The 20,788-nt window shown below is 37.9% G+C and overlaps 1 protein-coding gene across 1 annotated transcript in view; it reads right to left on the bottom strand.

The window, feature by feature from the left end:
• LOC118887816 (A disintegrin and metallopeptidase domain 3-like) overlaps positions 1-9,644 on the bottom strand; it is a 100,346-nt gene extending 90,702 nt beyond the window's left edge. Inside the window, exons 1-3 of the mRNA XM_036838635.1 lie at positions 9,587-9,644; positions 8,940-9,022; positions 5,437-5,492 (exon numbers count right to left, since the gene is read on the bottom strand). Of these exons, the coding sequence (XP_036694530.1) occupies positions 5,437-5,492; positions 8,940-9,022; positions 9,587-9,644 (197 nt within the window). The remainder of the gene's footprint in view (positions 1-5,436; positions 5,493-8,939; positions 9,023-9,586) is intronic.
• Positions 9,645-20,788: the final 11,144 nt, after the last annotated feature.

Genomic DNA, 20,788 nt, shown 5'->3' with positions numbered 1-20,788 from the left:
AGAAGGTTTGAAGGCCAGAATGGAAGAGAAACTAGAGCGTTAACAGACTACGTTTTCCCCACTACTTTTCTTATCTCCTTCGTGTCCTCTCATTCTTTTTAAAAAAATTTTTAGTGAAGTATAGTGGATTTGCAATGTTGTGTTAGTTTCAGGTGTACAGCAAAGTGATTCAGCCATATATATATATATATATATATATATATATATATACACACACACACATACATACATATATATATATATATATATATTCTTTTTCAGATTCTTTTATCATACTAAGAAAAGTTGGACAAAGACAAATATCCTATGATATCACTTATATGTAGAATCTAAAAAAATGATACAAATGATCTCCTTTACAAAACAGAAATAGACTCACAGACACAGAAAACAAACTTATGGTTACCAAAGGCGAGAGGGGGGGAGGGATAAATTAGGAGTTTGGAATAAACAGATACACACTACTGTATGTAAAACAGATAAACAACAAGGACCTACTGTATAGCACAGGGAACTATATTCAATATCCTGTAACAATCTATTTCCTCTCCTTCTTGAAAACTTTTCCTCTTCTTCAATTCAAATAACAAAACCAGAGAGGTTCCTGGAGAAAAACTGGTATCTGTCAGTTTATATTCCACATATATTCAAGGAAAATCTCTGCATGGCCTGGGTTGGTTTAGGTGCAAGCATCTAGAACGTGAATTCTGGAACAAGGGCAGAGCCACCTTTTAATAACTGTAAGCATTTAAATGGAGGTGGTGGAAGTGGGAATCCAGAAGTAGTTCCCAGGAAAAAGAAATTCGAGATTAAAAACCTTAACAGATATTTGACAAGCATTATTAAAAGGATAAAAATTTTGTTTGCGAGTTTATTCAGCCTGGGCCCTTTTTCAAAGGCATACTTCTGGCTTCCGTATGAAACAACAAAACAGTCTGCCTTAATCAGTGACATAACAAAAATACAAATGAGCACTGAAAGAAAAAAACAATGTCCAATGAAAGGAAAATGAACAATAAAAAGCAGGCAAAACTTAAAAGTTAGTTCCGAATGAAGTAGCATTGATGAACAAAATAATCTTAATTTCTAGAGAAATTAATAAGCATTCCAAGGAGATCATTCCAAGAGAAAAAAAGTATACTCTGAAACTAAAACACATGACAGTTAATATTAAATAACTCAATAAATGTATTGAAGAGAATTTGCTTACTGTGAACAGAATTATAGGCCTAGCCAACAGAGGACAAATGCTGGTAAAATGCACGTCAGAAATAAAGATTTGATCATAGTTGTAGAAAAAACTATGATATGGAGCACAGACAAATAAGACCCAGGATGAAAGCATTGATTTCCCATAGAAGAAAAAAAATGCATAGGGACTGAAAATTAAAATGAAAAATTTAGGGACTTGGGATATATTAGGGAGTATTAATGTAATACACACACACACACAAACTCACACTCACCCACACACAGAAAACATACTGGAAAACTCACTTCACACAGACTATATCAAACTGCAAAAATTTATAGAAAAGAAATATGACTCACAAATTCTACACATTGCCAAATGTCATTCAGTTATGAGAACAAGAGAGACATCTGCAGACATGCACTGATTCGGGAAGCATGCCATCTGCAGATTCCATCTGAAGAAAATAATCTTAAGTTATTCTAACTAAACGATACCCGAGTCAGCATAAAGCTGCAATAAAAAGAAAAAAGTAAAAAGAAGCTTTGAAGAAAGTTGGAAAATGCAATACTGTTGTTAAAGAAACGGAAAGCAGTGAATTTACATCTTAAGTGGAAAAGGAATTTTAAGAAATACTATATGAATGTGATGCTATCACTTCAGGATCTAAAAGACACAAGAGAGGAATCTGAGAACCTAGGATAGAAAATATGAATATAATGATTATATGAAAATTTCATTTTTATAGCAATAAATCCCAAAAACAAAGGAAGAAGACAATCAATAATCTAGGTGGCATAATTGCAACATATAGAGGAGATCAAGTGTTAATATCTACAGAAAACAAAACTTCCCACGATAGATCATGGAACAAAAACCAGAAAAACAGAAAGATGAAGCCGTAGTTTGAAAATAAATAACTCAAAACAAATGAATAAAAAATAACGACCCCCCCCACCCCCAGCAAAAAAAAAAACCCACCAAAAATCTCAGGAAAAGCAAGTCAATGAGAACAGTCAGTAAACACTGGAAAAGATACTAAGTGTTATTAATAACCAGTGAAGTGCATATTAAAACAACAATAAAACAGCATTTGTCATCCACTAATTAACAAAAAAAAGTGTGTGAAGATATCCATTTTGTCGAGAATGTAGAGAACAGAAATACTTTTCAGCTATTGGCATGAGTAAAAATTGGTTACAAGGCTTTTGAATTAAAAAACTGGCATTATATAGCACTTGAGAAATTTCTTATTTATAATCCATCAATTTCACTGGGGCCCAGGAAGTCATGGCCAAGGATGTCCACGATAGAGCTGTTCTTGCTGTAAATATGGGAGGATAAATAATTAATGGGATATATTCATTTGATGGCTACATATGCATTTTAAAAAACAAACCCATTTTGCACACATCATTATGAGTGAATCTCAACAAATAATATTATGCAAAATGTTGCACAATGAATAATAATAAGTACCTATTGCTCACACTTTTGGGTCATGTGTGGGTAGCCATGGCAGCTCTGCTAATTGTGGCCAGGCTTGCTCAGTGGTACAGGAGTCAGCTGAATGTTGGCTGCTGTAGGGATAAATACAGCACCTTGGCTGTGATCCACATGTCTTTAATCGTCCAGCAAGCTAAGCCCGAGCATATTCTCATGGGGATGACAGACAAACAAGATGGAAAGCAGAAAAGCGCGACAGCTTTTTCAAGCCTGTGTTGGAATCAAGTCAGCCAACATCTCTCTGGCTAAAGTAAGTGACATAGCCCCAAACTGGGCTAGTAATTTGCCGGGCCCCCAAATTAAAATGAAAATGTGGGGCCTCTCGTTCAAAAGTATTAAGAATCTCAGGATAGCATCAGAAGAGCATGAATCCAAGCACAGAGCCCTTCTCACCTTGGGCTCTTCACACCCATGAAGACTGAGTGTGAGGTGGTTGCTGAGTTGTATACACTCCACCTCTTGATGAGAGAACCTCAAAGTGATACGGCAAAGAGTGAAGATACAGGGGAAGGCAAAGAATTGGGGTCACTTTTGTGATTCACCATGTTAAGGTCCACCCTTACCTACCCTTCTGACCTACCATAACAAATTGTATAATGGAATATACACTCTTGTGCCATTCATGTCTACTTGAAGGACGCATCAAAACATGATTTTTATTGATCTTTAGACATATGGATGAAAGACCCTAAAAATATAGCAGAAGAATATGTGTCAATATCATAATGGTAATCAGCACTGGGGAGTGAGACGATTGAAGAGGTCTGGGTATGGGAATAATAGATTTCATTATTACGGCCATGTACCCTTTTTTTTAATATGTAGGAAAAATGCTTATATGTGCATCATTCATGGTAAGAACTTAATTGTTTATACTAATCTCAGAATTTTCCTTTTTTATTTTTATTCATTCATAGAAAAAAACAATATAAAAAATAGCGTGCTAATATAAACTACGGACTTTGGGTGATAATGAATGATCTGTCAATGCAGGATCATCAGTTACAGCAAATACATCACTCTGGTGGGGAATGTTGATAACGGAGGAAGCTATGCACGTGTGGGGTGTGAGGATATACAGGAAATCTCTGCGCCTTCCACTCACTTTTGTTGGGAACCTAAAACTGCTCTAAAAAATAAAGTAGGGCTTCCCTGGTGGCGCAGTGGTTGAGAGTCTGCCTGCTAATGCAGGGGACACGGGTTCGAGCCCTGGTCTGGGAAGATCCCACGTGCCGCGGAGCAGCTGGGCCCGTGAGCCACAACTACTGAGCCTGCGCGTCTGGAGCCTGTGCCCCGCAACGGGAGGGGCCGCGATAGTGAAAGGCCCGCGCACCGCGATGAAGAGCGGTCCCCGCACCGCGATGAAGAGTGGCCCCCGCTTGCCGCAACTAGAGAAAGCCCTCGCACGAACCGAAGACCCAACACAGCCAAAAATAAATGAATAAATAAATAAAGTAGCTATTAAAAATAAAGTATATTAAAATGATAAGAAATAATAATGAGAAAACTACGTGAATAGGCAAACCCCATAGAGGAAAATGAACTAGCCAATAACTATTTAGAGAAATCATTTAGGGAAATACAACCTGACATTAAGATGAGATACAATATTTTAGTACATCACGCATGCTTTTGGAAATCTAAACTTCTACGGTTTTTAGAAAGTAACTGGCAATATCTCTCAAAATCTTTACATGCTATAAAATGTGAGTAATAAAGAAGGCCTACCTTAGAGGCGGTTGTGAAAATTAGTCAGTTACTACCTGCAAATTGCTCAGAAATACGCCTGGAATATGGTACGTGCTCAATAAATGTCAGTTGCTTTTGTTGCTTTCATTATTATTATTTATTATTATTACTATTACTACTATTATCAGCACTCATCCTGCTTGATCCAGAAGCCCATTTATTGATATCAAGACTATGAAACAAAATCTCTATTGTATAAGAATACACAGATAAAGATGTTTATTGTCAGACTCTATAGCGACAATCCCTGGAAATAACTTCATCACCCATCAATATTACATACTATGGGATTTCATCCATTAAAAATGAGTAAAAATTTATACATAGAGCAAGAAAATAAGTGCCATTATTAAATAAGACCTGACACTTGCAGAACACTATTTCCATTTGTGCAAAAAACAAAACAAAACAAAACAAAAAAACTCCTTTTTTGGTAGGTTTCTATATGTTTTATTTCAGGTAAAGATGAAATTTAAAATAGAAAATCATGGAATAATACACACAGGATATTGATACTGGTTTCCTCACAGAGTGGAAGTAGAAAACTGAAGAGATTAAAAATATATCCTATAGCAAAATGAGACAAAACTAGAGTGTAATATCAAGTAAAATGCTTAAAATCGTACAATTATGTAAAATGACATGAAACAAATAAAATTAATCATGGACAGATAAACTTACTCCCTTAATAGTTGCAATTGTAATTATACTTTAAGGAGTTACATAAAATGATTTTCATGTATCTGATATACTTTAATATTTATATCATTAAATTACAGTTGGGTTTGAATATTAGATTTAAAAATCTAAAGATAAAGACTCAAAATTCTAGTCTGACATGAATCACCAAGAAGACTTAACATATTAAATAAATATAACATTTATGCTCTTGAATATTTAGGCTCTAAATTTAGGCTCAATTTAAGGTAGTCATTGTAAAAATGTAAGAAACTAAAAACAACTGTATGAAAAGAAGCATGGCCACTTACTGTTTTTCAAGGTGGAGAGTGTATGTTTTCCTATCAATTTTGATGGCATAGGTGACCTACAACAAAGTAGTCAGAGAGAATGTAATTATTAGATATTTCAAATCCTTAAAAGTCAAAAGCCCTAATTTTTAAAAATATATGTACTCTTTCATATAAGCATGGATTGTATCATGAGTGTATCAAAATTATATATATACATATATAATTATAGTTATAGTTATCTTTCTTCAATCTTGGAATGTGTGACAGAATTAATCATAATCAAACTTACATAAAATCTAGGAGTCTAAATCTATTTCAAAAGTAAGAGCATTAGTCATTAGCATTTAAGTATCATAATCAAATTTTTAACTTCAAATGGTTACATTTAGAAATGCTGAGTAACCTTTGAAGAAACTTGAATTTTATTATCTTTTCCTACTTTGCAATTTCTAGAGCAAATAAATGGAAAATTAAACAATACAAAGCGAGTCCCCTTTTAAGAGTAAACTAAAATTAAACTAAAATCTGATGTTCACCTAAAGACACCATTAAGAAAGTTAAAAGGCAATTCCTAAAGAATGATATTAGCAATTCATATCCAATTGGCCAATCCACATTTGTGTATGTCTCATTTCTAACAGTACATCTTTTCCTTCTCCTTCTCGTTTTCCTTAGTCTATCTCACCAAAAGTTCTGTTTTATATTCTTCTCAGAAATCAACTTTTGACATGTGAATCCAGGCTACTTCAGCTTACTTTTGTCTTTCATTAATTCTACTTCTTAATTTAAGCAGCATCTTTAAGAATTTTAAGGTTATAATTATTTTTCTAATTTTAAATTGCTGACCATTTTTTGTCACCTGTTTAATTATTTGTGGTTATAAATTATGCTCCTATACCATCTTCAGAGCAGGATTCAAATTTTTCTTTGTAATTTCTTCATTCTCGTTCATTGTTTATTATTTAATATCCATTGTGATTTATGATTTCTCCTTCAACCCGTGAATTATGTAGCAATATATTTTTAAATGTCCAAATACATTTTTCAGTCCTTCTGTTAAGTTTTAACCTAATTGTATTGTTGCCAGATGATGAGTTCTGTACTATCCGTATTTGCGTTTCATTTATTTATTTGTTTTCCTTGCTGTGGTCAATTCTGTTGAATGACGCTATATATTCTTGAAAAGTATGAGAACTAGTCTTGAGAAGCATTGTTTACAACGGAGATAGAGCATTTAGTGCAGCTTGATTAGAAAAGCTCTTATCTATTTCTAGGGATACCGACAAGTCTGGGTGTTTCTGACTCTTGGCTGACAAGGGCAGTGAGATTTATAATGCACTGTGTAGGGTTCAAAACTCCCCTGGCCAAGATTAGCTTCTGTTGTGTTTCCCTAACTAGTTTGACAAGACTGGCTTGGCTACTTAAAAAGTCACTGAAAGCTTTGCAAGGAGCTCTCCCAAAGCCAAACTTTCTCCCATAAATCTTGTGATTTCAAGCCAGAGACTCAGCGTGTTCCGGGAGCACAGAGGTTGGGTTCACGGAGAGCTAGCTCATTGCGGATGCTTCCTGGATTCCTGATATTTGCCTGAATTCTCTTTGTCTTGCTGCACCACAGGTTTTATCATTAACTAAAAGCCTCATGTGTGATATCCCTAGACTCTAGCAAGTCTTAACATAGAGCAGAAAGGGGAAAACAATACATAAACTTCATTGGGTTCACTTTATCCATCAATAAAATGTTTATTTTTGTTGTTCAAATTTTCTTCCTCTTTATGAAGAATTTTATGATTGGCCAATCATAAAATTGAGAAAAACATTTTAAGATCTCTCTATGGAAATGGATTTGAAAATGTCTCCCTGTCATGCTATCAGTTTTCATTTTATATATGCTGAGGACATTTTATTAAATTCATACAAATTTAGAATTGTTATATGTTCCCTGGGAACTGAATATTTTATTATTAAGTAACGATGCTTATCTCATAATGTTGGTGTGAGTGTGTGTGTGTGTGTGTGTATGCATGCGCACATGTGTGTGTACCAAATACTGTCTTTTTCCTGCTATTATCATGGATCCTCATGTTTTCTTTTGGTAGCATCTTCCCAGTGTACGTTATACTCTCCTAAACATTTCAGCGTCTCCAGATATTCATTTTGGGGCTGTGATAGCTTTTATAAATACATAATCGCTGGTGTTTCTTGGTACCACAAAGTGAGCCAGTCAGAAGTACACCACTCTATAAAACCTGCCCCAGTGTCTAGTACAGTTTTTCAGCTGGCATTTGAGGACATTCCTCTACGATCTTGCCACTGAGGTTCTAATCATTGGATTCCTCTGCCATCCCTGTGTATGTTTACATCAACACTTCTTCCTTCTTGAAAACAAAGGGTCCTATCCAAAGCTGCTAATTCTTATTAAAAAAGAAGTCAAAACCAGAAAGAAACTGACAGCTAACAAAATGATTCAAATAGTCAATATACAGAAAGACATCTCTTGTTAAGACTTAACCAAAAAATACCTGTTAAAAGTGAAGCATTCACTAGGATGTACACAAGAGCAAAGATAAGAAGACTGAAGAGACCTGGAGAGGCCTCTGGAAGATAGGCATCTCTATTTCTGTTAATGGGAGTCAAATATAATGCAACTTTTCCAGCAGACATTTTGCAATGCTTATCAAAATTTTTTATAGTGGCTTGCCTGTTGATCCTATTGACTATTCAGGAAGGTTTATGAAACTATCTGCATGTATAAAATTTGAAACGCTATATGATGTTACACATAAGTTATCATGAAGTTAGGAAAAATAATGACAGGGCTGGATTATCATAAAAATAAATCCTAACTCTACACATAAATGAAAAAGCCAATTACAACTCTCATAAATGATCATTAAAAGTATATGTGCATGTGTGTATGTATGTCTCTAAAACTTCATTTCCTTCAAACTTACTGCCTTTAGAAAGTGAGGCGGCCATTCACTTTCTTAACGTCTCCGTACTGTCTAGATTTAATTTTACAATGTACATAATGTACACGCTTTACTATTCTAAGCAGATCAAAAATAACATTACTTTTACTTTTTACAAAGCTTTATATATGCCTATGTATGTAAATACAGGCATGAAGATACGCTTTATATACTGTCATTTTAAAATCATGCTACAAGCTAAATATTAGTATGGCCTCACTTACATAGAAGGTATTTTAAACGTAGAAAGTACTTTTAAATGTACATCTTTTCTAGAAAACAGTCCAGTAGACTGTAGACGCCATTTTGTGAGATAGGAATTCGGGGCATTTCTTTTCTCTGAGTCTGTGTTTTAAAATTGTTCCGTAACGTTCATCTATTACTTGGGAAATGAAAACAAAACACTTGCTCTCCCTCAGACAAAACCAAAACGTCTCTCGAACACTGTCATTAGGACACAAAATTTCATGAAGGGGTATGCATGAATTGATTTGGGTCTTGCAGTCCAGTAAAAATAAAATACTCATATCTTTTAAGTGATTTCTTAATTACATGCGTTTCTGAAACACCGCCGTCACTGGTGTTTGTCCCAGTCTTCTGTGGCACTGTAATTTGTAGAAGTGATGTTTCAGTGTCTGCAGTAAGGAAAACAGGTGTGAGCGTTCCCCAGCGCACGGCAGCATCCTTATCTTTCCCTTACGTGTCCTCTCCTATCACATCACTCGTGGATCTTCCAAGCCCAGCGCGCGCGCACACACACACACACACACACACACACACACACACACACACACAATCACACTGCGCAGGGTTCCAGGAAGAGGCTCCTCTAGAAGCGGGAGTGTTTCTACCCCACCACCGTCCAGAGACCCTCGGGGCTGGCTGACCTCAGCCCTGGGTAGGTGAAGAAGGGCTGCTCCCAGGACCCCATCCAGGTTCCCTCCTCCCCCCACCTCCCTGGAAGACAGGCGACCCCTCCTGCGGTGCAGGGCCCCGGAGTGAGGGACAACTATCCCAGTCCTGCTCGGAGCCCTCCGACCAGCGGGCCCGCCAGGACCCTGAAACTGGGCGGGCTCGGACCCGACGACGGACTCTCCCCAGCCCGGCCTGGGCTTCTGGAGCAAGGAAGGCGACGTCCCCCGCGCCAAGGGACCCTGCGACGACGGGCCACCCTCCTATCCAGCAGGGTCCTCACTTACGATGGCCCGCGGAGGTCAGCCGGCCCAGCCCTGAGAGGAGCAGCAAGAGAGACAGCATTGCGCGGCCCGCCGGCCTTGCCACCGGGATGGGATGGCGGTTCACTGGAAACGGTGCAGCGAGCGCGCGGGGCCCTGCGCTCTAGGTCCCGTCGGGGAGGGGAGGGAGCTGAGGGGCGGGGAGGGAGAGCAGAGAGGGCGGAGGGGCGGGGCTGGGAGGGAGGGCAGATCGGAGGGGCGGGGCGGGGCGGGGCGGGGTGGGCCTGGAAGCCTGCAGCAGAGGGGCTGGGAGGAAGCTGAGGGGCCGGGCTGAAGACTAAATCCCGAGGTGCCAAGGATACAGAGAGCTATTTTCCATAATGCTTATGATTGCAACAGATGACTACAAAGTCCTTAAGAAAAACATCCCTGGAATGTAAAGCTGGCAAGAGTCGCACTTAATTTTCAAAAAGATTTACACCTTCAAGAGACAGAGAAAGGATTAACAATTACATGTTTTTAAAGGAAGTTGTCTAAGAAAAGGGAGTGTCTGTGTGCCTGTGCCTGTGTGTGTGTGTGTGAGAGAGAGAGAGAGAGAGAAAGAAGAGTCCTTTTTCATTTCTGGTACCAGAGAAAATTAATGTTTTATTTTATAGATTTGTGTTTACCCTTATAATAGATATAGAAAAGACAGGTTTGTTGACTACTTTATATGAAGGTTACTGAAATTGTTAATGACTAGGCAACTGAAATTACAGTGGCAACACATTTACAAGAAGTAGATTTGTACAGGAGTTGGGAGATAATAAGTTTGGTTGAAGATATGTTGAATTTCAGGCATTTGTGGACTATCAGGTATTCAACAGGTTGTTGGAAATAAAAGTCTGGATCCCTAGAATTTGAACTGAATGCATAACTTTGCAAATGACATCATACTATACATAGCATAGTACATAGCCCTCCAGCCCGGTCGGACAACTCCAATCCTTCCCCGCCCCAGTCCCACCCCACCACGCCCCGCCACGCCCCTCCACGCCCCTCCCCGCCCCTCCGCTCTGCCCTCCCTTCCCGCCCCACCACGCCACGCCCCGCCCCGCCCCTCCGCTCTGCCCTCCCTCCCAGCCTCTCCCCGCCTGGACCTAGGGCGCAGGGCCCCGCGCGCTCGCTGCACCGTTTCCAGTGAACCGCCCTCCCGGTGGCGAGGCCGGCCGGCCACGCAATGCTGTCTCTCTTGCTGCTCCTCTCAGGGCTGGGCCGGCTGACCTCCGCGGGCCATCGTAAGTGAGGACCCTGCTGGATAGGAGAGTGGCCCGTCGTCGCAGGGTCCCTTGGCGCGGGGGGCGTCGCCCTCCTTGCTCCAGAAGCCCAGGCCGGGCTGGGGAGAGTCCGGCGTCGGGTCCGAGCCCGCCCAGTTTCAGGGTCCTGGCGGGCCCGCTGGTCGGAGGGCTCCGAGCAGGACTGGGATAGTTGTCCCTCACTCCGGGGCCCTGCACCGCAGGAGGGGTCGCCTGTCTTCCAGGGAGGTGGGGGGAGGAGGGAACCTGGATGGGGTCCTGGGAGCAGCCCTTCTTCACCTACCCAGGGCTGAGGTCAGCCAGCCCCGAGGGTCTCTGGACGGTGGTGGGGTAGTAACACTCCCGCTTCTAGAGGAGCCTCTTCCTGGAACCCTGCGCAGTGTGATTGTGTGTGTGTGTGTGTGTGTGTGTGTGTGTGTGTGTGTGCGCGCGCGCGCTGGGCTTGGAAGATCCACGAGTGATGTGATAGGAGAGGACACGTAAGAGAAGGATAAGGATGCTGCCGTGTGCGCTGGGGAACGCTCACACCTGTTTTCCTTACTGCAGACACTGAAACATCACTTCTACAAATTACAGTGCCACAGAAGGCTGGGACAAACACCAGTGACGGCGGTGTTTCAGATACGCATGTAATTAAGAAATCACTTAAAAGATATGAGTATTTTATTTTTGCTGGACTGCGTGAGGGAAAGGATAGTTCGTTATACTTACCCCTATTTTAAACCATTCTATTTGTCCCAGTTCCTTAAGACTACCCAAGCCTTTTTGTGATGTATTACCTTTGTTTCTTGGAGTTTCTTTTTGCTATTATCTTAGAGTATGTGTGCTGTAGACTAAATCTTTTAATTTTCCTCTGTCGGAGAAAGTCTCTCTTTTTCCTTCATTCTTAAAGGATAAATTTGCCAGATGTAGAATTTATGTTGGACAGTAGTGTTCTTGTCAACGTGTGAGAATTGCTCTTGTATTTCCTTTGAGACTTCATGACTTTCAGATGAGAAATGTACTGTCATTCAAACTGGTGTTCTTCTACAGGTTATATGACATTACTGTCTGGTTTCTTTGAAGATATTTTTATTGTTTTCAGTTTAGTCATGATCTTTCTTGTTGTGAGTGACTTTGGACCCATTCTATTTCCAGTTTGATCCGTTTCCAGAATCTAAATGTTTATGTCCTTCATCAATTTTGTGAGGATTTCTGTTGACTTTTTTCTGAATTTATATATATATATATACATTTTTTTTTAATTTAAGGTGGTAAAAATATTTAATATGAGTTCTAGTCTCTTAACAAATTTTAAGCATACGTTACATTACTGTTGACATCAGTACGTTTTACAGAAGGTCCTGGAGCTTATTGTTCATCTGCTTAACTGAAACTTTATGCCCATTAAATAGTACCTCATCATTTCCCCCTGGCCAAGCCCCTGGCAAACACCATTCCACTTTTGGGTGGTACGCATTTGACGTCTAAATACATCATAGAAATGGAGTCATGTGGTATTTGTCTTTCTGTGATGGGTCTATTTCATTTATCACAATGTCCTCAAGGTGAATCATGTTGTCGCATATTGCATAACTTACTTCTTTTTTAAGGCTATCTAGTATTCCGTAGAATACATATATACCACATTTTCTTATCCACTCCTCTGTGGATGGCCACGTAGGTTTTATTCACATCTTGGCTATTGCGGATAGTGCTGCAGTAAGCATAGCAGTGTCAATATCTCCTGCAGCTCCTGTGTCAGTTCTTTGGCATAACTGCCCACAAGTGACATTGCTGGATCACAGGGAAGTTCTGTTTTTCATTTTTACTATATACTATAGCAACCATTTCATATGCTCTTCCCAGTGACAGTGTACAACAGTTCCAGTTTCCCACACCCTCAACAGCACTCTTTGTCCTTTGTTCACATGATAATAGCCATCCTAACAGTCATGAGGTGATATCTCACAAAAATAACATTTTGGTGTGAATTTGCATTTTTCTGGTAACTAGTGATCTACCTGTTGGCCACTTGGATGTCTTCTTTGTTTGTGTCTTATTTAATTTCTTTCATCAATACGTTGTAGTTTTCAGAGTACAAGTTTCCCACCTCCTTGGTTAAATTTGTTTGTAGGTATTTTGTGTGTGTGTGATCTTGTAAATGGATTTGTTTTCGTAATTTCCCTTTCCTTACAAACAGTTCTCTGTAAGTAGAGGAATGCTACTCATTATTGAATGTTGATTATATATTCTGCAATATTATGGAATTTGTTAGTTCTAAAACTTTGAGGGTTTTTGTGGAGTCTTTAGGCTTTGCTATCTATGAGATCACGTCATCTGCAAACAAAGATATTTTTACTTCTTTCTTTCCAATTTGGATGCCTTTTTATTTTTTTCTCTTCCTAGATATAACTTCCCATCCAAGATTGAATAGAATTTGTGAGGGTGGGCGTCCTTGCCTTGTTCCTGATCTTAGAGAAAAAGTTTTCAGGTTTTACTGTTGAATATGTTGTTAGCTGTGGGCTTCTCATATGTGGCCTTTATTAGGTTGTGCTGATTTCGTATTATTCCTAGTTTGCTGAGAGTTTTTCTTATGATAGATACTGAAATTTGACAAATTCTTTCTCTGTGTATATTGAGATGATCATGTAATTTTGACTCTTTGTCCTTTTAATGTGTTTTATCACATTGATTTTTGAATGTTGAACCATTCTTGCATTGCAAGAATAATTTAACTTGGTCATGGTGTATGACCATTTTAAGGTGCTAGATTACACTGGATATGGTTTACTACTATTTTGTTGAGCACTTTTCCGTTTATATTCATGAGGGATGTTAGCTCGTACTGTTCTTTCTCTGTGGCTTTTGTATCAGAGTAATGCTGGCTGCATAAAATGACTTTGAAAGTGTTCCCCCCTCTTTTATTTTTTGGAAGCATTTGAGAAGGCTTGTGTTAGTTCTTACTTAAGTGTTCTATAGAATTCCCCAGTGAAGCCATTTGGTATTGGGCTTCTCCTTGTTAGGAGGTTTGTGATTACCGATTCAGTCTCCATACTAGTTATAGGTCGGTTTGGATTTTCTGTTTTTTTCATGAGTCACTCTTCTTAGGTTTCATGTCGCTAAGAATTTATCCATCCTCTATGGTATCTGGTTGTTGGTATATAATGTTCATATTATTTTCTTTTGAACCTTCTTATTTTTGTGGCATGAGCTTTCATTTTTCTGATTTTAGTTTTGAAACTTCTCTTTTATTCTTAATCTAGATAGAGTTTTGTCTATTTTATTTATCATTTCAAAAGACCAACTCTTAGTTTTATGATATTGTCTATTATTTTTCTACGTATTATTTTATTCCTGGTCTATTCTTTGTTATGTTCTTTTTGCTACTTTGAGCTTTCTTTCTTCTTCTTTTAGTTCTTTGAGATGTGAAGTTAGTTTATTAATTTGAGATCTTTTTAATGTATTTGTTTGTAGCTATACATTTACCTCTTTCCTCCGCTTTCACTGTATCGCATAAATTTTGGTATGTTGTGTTTTCTGTTTCATTTGTCTCAAGCTATTTTAAATTTCCTTTTTGATTCTTTTGTTGATCAAAAGTATGTTGTTAATTTCCACATAGCTGTGGATTTTTTACTTATCCTTCCCCTATTCCTTTCTAGTTTCATTCCAAAACATGTTCAGAAAGGACACATTGTATGATTTATATCTTCTTAAATTTGTTAAGAGTTACTTTGTGACCAAACATATAATCTATTGTAGGGAAAGCTTGTGTACACTTGAGAAGAATGTATGTTCTGCTGCTTTTGAGGGGAATGTTCTGTATGTAGCTGCTGGGTAGATTTTGGCTATAATGTTATTTAAGTCCTCTTTTTTGTTTCTTATTCATTTCCTGTTCTGCTTCCGCTACCCATTACTGAAAGTGTGGTACTGAAGTTCCCTTCTATTATTGTATTGCTGTCTATATCTCTCCTCAGATTCTGTCAGTGTTTGCTGTGGGTATATTTAGCTGCTCTAATGCTGAGGGTGTATATATTTATAATGGTTATCTTTTCCTGATGGACTAACCCTTTAATCATTATAAAATGTCCTTCTTTGACTCCTGCGACTGTCTTGACTTTATGTCTATTCTGTCTGATGTAAGTATAGCAACACCTGTGCCCGACACACAGTAGGCCAAACTATACCGAAACGTCGGAGTTTGGAGCAGAGAAAGGTTTACTGCAGGGCCGTGTAAGGAGATGGGTGGCTCCTGCCTTAAAAAGCCTGAATTTCCCAAAGGCTGTCAGCAAAGCCCTTTTAAAGGCAAGCTGAGGGAGGGGTGTAGTTAGTTGCTGCAAACTTGTTGGTGTTGGATCCTTTGTTCTTGCTGCCGTCCATGTAGGTCAGGTCACGATGTTCCTGTAAACCTCCAACAAGACAAATGTTACTCTCTGTTCAGGTCAAGTCAGGGTCAGGCTGTCCTGTACATTTCAAGCCATAGGCAACATTCTTTTACAAAAGGTGCAGAGCCAGCATGACTAAGCCCAGGCAACAGAGCGCAAAGGGTAAAGTAAGAGGAACAGATCTAATATGGAGTCAGACGTGTTCTTCCCTATTAAACACCTGCTCTCTTTCGGTTGCCATTTGTTTGGAATATATATTTTCCATCCCTTTACCTTCAGCCGCTGTTGTCCTTCAATTTAAAGTGAAATTCCTGCAGACAGTATCGAGTTGAAACCTGCCCCCCCTTTCAGCCTCTTGACATCTTTTGTTTGTGGCATCTAAACATTTACATTTGAAGTGATTATTGATAGGGAAGTTATTTACTAATGCCTTTTTGTTACTTGTTTGATTGATTGATTGACTGTAGTTCTTTTGTCTGTCTTTTCCTCTCTAGCTATCTTTTCTTGAGTTTCACTGATTTTTTTTTTTTTTTTTGGATCCAGGTGTATTGATTTCTTTGTCTGTTTCTGTTATGTAACCTTTATTGATATTTTCATTTTGGTTACCATGGGGCTTACATGAAATATCATACAGCTATAACAGTGTACTTTAAGCTGATAAAAACCTCAATAACATACAAAAAGTCTACAATTTTACTAGTCCCCCTCATACACATTTTATGTTATTGGTGTCACAATTTACGTTATTTCATATTGTGTAACTTTTAACATGTTTTTAGTTACAGTTATTTTTATATACTATTGTTTCTTAACTTTTATTTTAGAATTAAAAGTGATTCAATCACTACCAATACAGTAATATAGTATTTGAAATTTCCTACACATTTTCCTTTACCAATGACTTTCATTCTTTCTTTTGCTCTCATGTTGCTCTTTAGCACCCTTTCATTTCAAAGTGATGAATTCTCATTTGTATTTCTTGTAATGCAGATAGAGTGGTGAGAAATACTTCAGCTTTTGTCTGGAAAAGTCTTTATCCCTCCATTTCTTAAGATTTTTTTTTGGAGGGGGAGCAGTTTTAGGTTGCCAGCAAAATTAAGACAATGGTATAGAGTTTTCCAGATATCCTCTGGAGCCACATATGCACAGCTGCTGTCTTTAATAACCTCCCCAAGCACAGTGGTAGATTTGTTACAGTTGAGGAACCTATGTGGGCACACTATAATCACCCAAAATGCATGGCTGACATCTCAGTTCACTTTTGGTCTTGTGTATTCTGTGGGCTTGCACAAACATATAATGACATGTATCCATCGCTATAGTATCATAGAGAGTATTTTAAGTGCCCTCAAAATCCTCTGTGTTCAGCCTATTCATCGTTCATTGCCACTGTAACCCTAGGCAATGTTTAACTTTCTCCATAGTTTTGCCTTTTCCAAATTGTTATGTCATTGGAATCATACAATATGCATCCGTTCAGGTTGGTTTCTTTCACTTAGTAATATGCATTCAAGGTTCCTCCATGTATTGGCGTGGCTTAATAGCGAATTTCTTTTTCCCACTGAAGAATAATCCATGGTTTGGATGCACTATGGTTTATGAATCCATTCACCTACTTAAAGGCATCTTGGTTGCTTCCAATTTTTGACAACGTTGAAAAAGTTGCTATAAAACGTACATTTGCAGGGTTTTTGTGTGGGTTTAAGTTTTCAGCTCCGTTGGGTAGATACCAAGGAGTGTGATGGCTGGCTGGATTGGATTGTAAGAGTATGTTTAGTTTTGTGAAATATCCCCAGGTTGTCTTCGACTGGCTGTCTCTACCATTTCGCATTCCCACCAGCAATGAATGAGTGTTCTGTTGCTCCACAAACTTGCCAGCGTCTGTTGTCAGTGTTCTAGATTTTGGCCATTCCTATCTCACTGATGCTTCAGTTCTTAAAATTTTTAATATTTCTTTTTTATTTTTCAGCATGATTAGGTGACATTTACAAATAAGTGTTTATATATCTAAAATACAACATGATTAATTCACATTTTTATTCTCTGTAAAATGATCACCACAATCAGGTTTATTAACACATGCATCACCTCATATGGTGACCTTTTTTGTGGTAAGAACACTTAAGGTTGACTCTCTTAGCAAATTTCAAGTGTATAACACAGTATATAACTATGTTAACTATAGCCGCCATGCTGTATATTAGATTGCCAGAGCTTGTTCATCTTGTAAGTGAAGGCTTGTACCCTTTGACGGCATCTCCTTATCTCTCCAAACTTCCAGCCCCTGGTAACCATCATTCTCCTCTGTTTCAAGGAACTTACCTTTTTGTTGTAAGATTCCACAAGTGAGTGAGATCATAAAGTGTTTCTGTTTCTCTGTCTGGCTATGTTCACTTAGTATAATGTTCTCCAGACTAATCCTTCTCACACATGGGTGAATAATATTCATACATATGTGTGATGTATGTCATATGTCATTGGTTGTCTCACATATAGGATATATATCTTACATTTTCTTTATCCACTTATTCACTCTTGGACACTTAGATTGTTTCTATACCTCTGGTATCGTAAATAAAGCTGCAATGAACATGGGCGTGCAGGTGACACGTGGAAATAGCACTTTCCGTCCTTTTGGGTATATATTCAGAAGTGGGATTGCTGTATCATTTGGTTGTTCTATTTTTAAGTTTTTGAGGAACCTCCGTAGTGTTTTCCATAATAGCTATACCAACGTGCATTCCCACCAACAATGTGCAAGGGTTCCTTTTTCTCCACATCCAAACAAATAGCAATGTTTGTTATTGCTTCTCTTTTTGATAAAACACATCCTAACAGGTGTGAAGTGACATCTCATTGTGGTTTGATTTGTATTTCTTGCTGATTTTGATGGTGAGCACCGTTTCATATACCTGTTGGCAATTTGTTTATCTTCTTTTGCAAAGCTAACTTTTCATGTCCTTTGCCCATTGTGTAATTGGATTATTTGTTTTTCTGCTACTGAGTTATACAAGTTCCTTATATAGTTTTGATCAACCTCTTATCAGAGATATGGTTTCTACATATTTTCTCCCATTCCATAGGTTGTCTTTCCTTTGTGGTGCAGAAGCTGTTTATCAATAGTTTGATGCAGTTCCATTTAAAATTTTTTGCTTTTGTTGCCTGAACTTTTGATCTCAAATCCAAAAAATCATTGTCAAGAATGTTATGGTTCTTCTAGGCTATTTATATTGATATTTTCACATCATATTTAAGTATTTAATTCATTTCTAGTTAACTTTTGTAAGCGGTATAAGATAGGGGTGCAACGTCAGTGTTTTGCATTTGAATACCCAGTTTTTATAACAGCTTTTATTGAAGAGACTATCCTTTCCTCAGTCTGTGTTCTTGGCACCCTTGTCAAAGATTATTTGATGTTATTTGTGTGGATTGGTTTCTGGGCTCTCAATTCTGTTCCATTTTTTTCTGTGCTTGAATGTCAATACCATACTGTTTTGATTACTATAGCCTCTTAATGGTGTTTGAATCAGGAAACGTGATACCTTAGCTTTCTCAAGGTTGCTTTGCCTATCTGGGGTCTTTTGTGGCTCCCTAAGAATTTCAGGATATTTTTTTTCTGGTTCTGTGAAAAATGCCATTAGATTTTTATAGGAATCACATTGAATCTATACATCACTTTAGGTAGTATAGATATTGAACCATAATAATTCCTCCAATCCATGAGCACTGGATATCTTTCCACTGTGTCATAATTTCTTTTATCAGACTGTAGGTTTAGAGTATAAGTCTTTCGCCTCCTTGGTTTAATTCAGTGCAAAGTATTTTATTCTTTTGGATGCTATTGTAAATGGAATTGTTTTGTTAATTATTTTTTCTGACATTTTGTTAGTTTGTAGAAGCACAAATGATTTTTTATGTTCATTTTGTACTCTGTAGCATTACTCAATTTACTAATTTTTCCTTTTTAACCTGTGTTGTAATTGCTTACATTATTTCAGTTTTGAATGTTGAACCTGCTTTGCATGCCTGGGATGAATCCCACTTGGTTTTGGTTTACAATTTTTAAATTAATTGTTGGCCTCTATTTGCCAATATGTTGTTGAGAAATTTTGCATATATGCTCATGAGAGATATTGGTTTGTAGTTCTTTTCTTTTAATGTCATCAGATGTTTTGTTGTTAGAATAATACTGGCCCCACAGAGTGAGTTAGAAGTGTTTCCTCTGTTTCTATATTTTGAAAGAGTGTGTAGAGAATTGGTACACTTTATTCCTTAAGTGTTTGGCAGAATTCAAAACTGAACCCAATCAGGGCCTGCTGCTTTCTGATTTGGAAAGTTATCAGTTTTATTCAACTTCTTTAATAGACACAGACAGATTGAGATCGCCTGTTTCCTCTTCTGTGAGATTTGGTAGATGGTGTGTTTCAAGCAGTTGTCCCATTTCATCTAGGATTTCAGATTTGTGGGCACAGAGTTGTTCATCACATTCCTTTATTGTCCTTTTAATGGGCATGCGGTGTATACTTAAAACACTTCTTTTCTACTGGTGTTGGTAATTAGTATCCTCTCCCTTCACTTAACACGCCGAGCGAGAGGTTTATCAATTTTATTGATCTTATCAAAGAACCGGCTTGGTTTTCATTGATTTTCTCTATTGATTTCCTGTGTTTTCACTGTCATTGATTTCTACTTCAATTCTTATAATTCCTCTTCTGCTGCTTGCCTTGGATTTAATTTGCTCTTCTCTTTTTAGTTTCCCAAGGGGGAAACTTAAATTACTGATTTTAGATCTTTGTTCTTTTGTCCTGTATGTGTTCAATTCTATAAATTTCCCTCTAAGCACGACTTTTGCTGTATCCTACAACATTTTGCAAATTTGTGTTTTCTTTTGCATGGAGTTAAAAATATTGTAAAATTTATTCTGAGATTTCTTTTCTGACCCATGTGTTCCTCAGAAGCATGTTTTTTAACCTTCATGTATTTGGGGATCTTCCAGCTGTCCTCCTGTTATTGATTTCTAGCTTAATTCTGTCATGGTCTGAGAACAGACATTGTATGATTTGTATTCTTTTAAGTTTGTTAAGGTTTGTTTCATGGCTCACAATGTCAATCCTGGTGAATGTTGCGTATGAACTTGAGAAAATGTGTATTCTGCTGTGGTTGGATGACGTAGTCTATAGACATCAATTACATCCAGTTAATTGATGTTGCTGAGCTTAACTGTGCCCACTGTCAACTAACAATGCCATCTTTTGGGTAGCGTGAGTCCCTTATAATAAACTGTCATCCCGGTTCCTCCCTCCCATTCCTTGTATCATTGCTGTCCTTCATTTCACTTGTATATAAGCATATATATAATATTTATACAGACTATGTGTTATATATTTAATATACACAATAGGTACATAAGCATATGCAAATACATTGTTGCTATGATTTGAAGAAACTGTTCTATCAGTCAAGACTGTGAAAAATAAACATTGTTATTATCACTATTCCTTCTTCATTGGTCTGCCTTCTGCATGTAGATCCAAGTTTCTGACCTATATCATTCTCCTGTGCTGGAC

The sequence above is a fragment of the Balaenoptera musculus genome, chromosome 21, assembly GCF_009873245.2.
Source record: "Balaenoptera musculus isolate JJ_BM4_2016_0621 chromosome 21, mBalMus1.pri.v3, whole genome shotgun sequence".
Lineage (NCBI taxonomy): Eukaryota > Metazoa > Chordata > Mammalia > Artiodactyla > Balaenopteridae > Balaenoptera > Balaenoptera musculus.
Note: the sequence above shows the minus strand (reverse complement) of the source record. Positions and strands in the feature narration are given on the sequence as shown.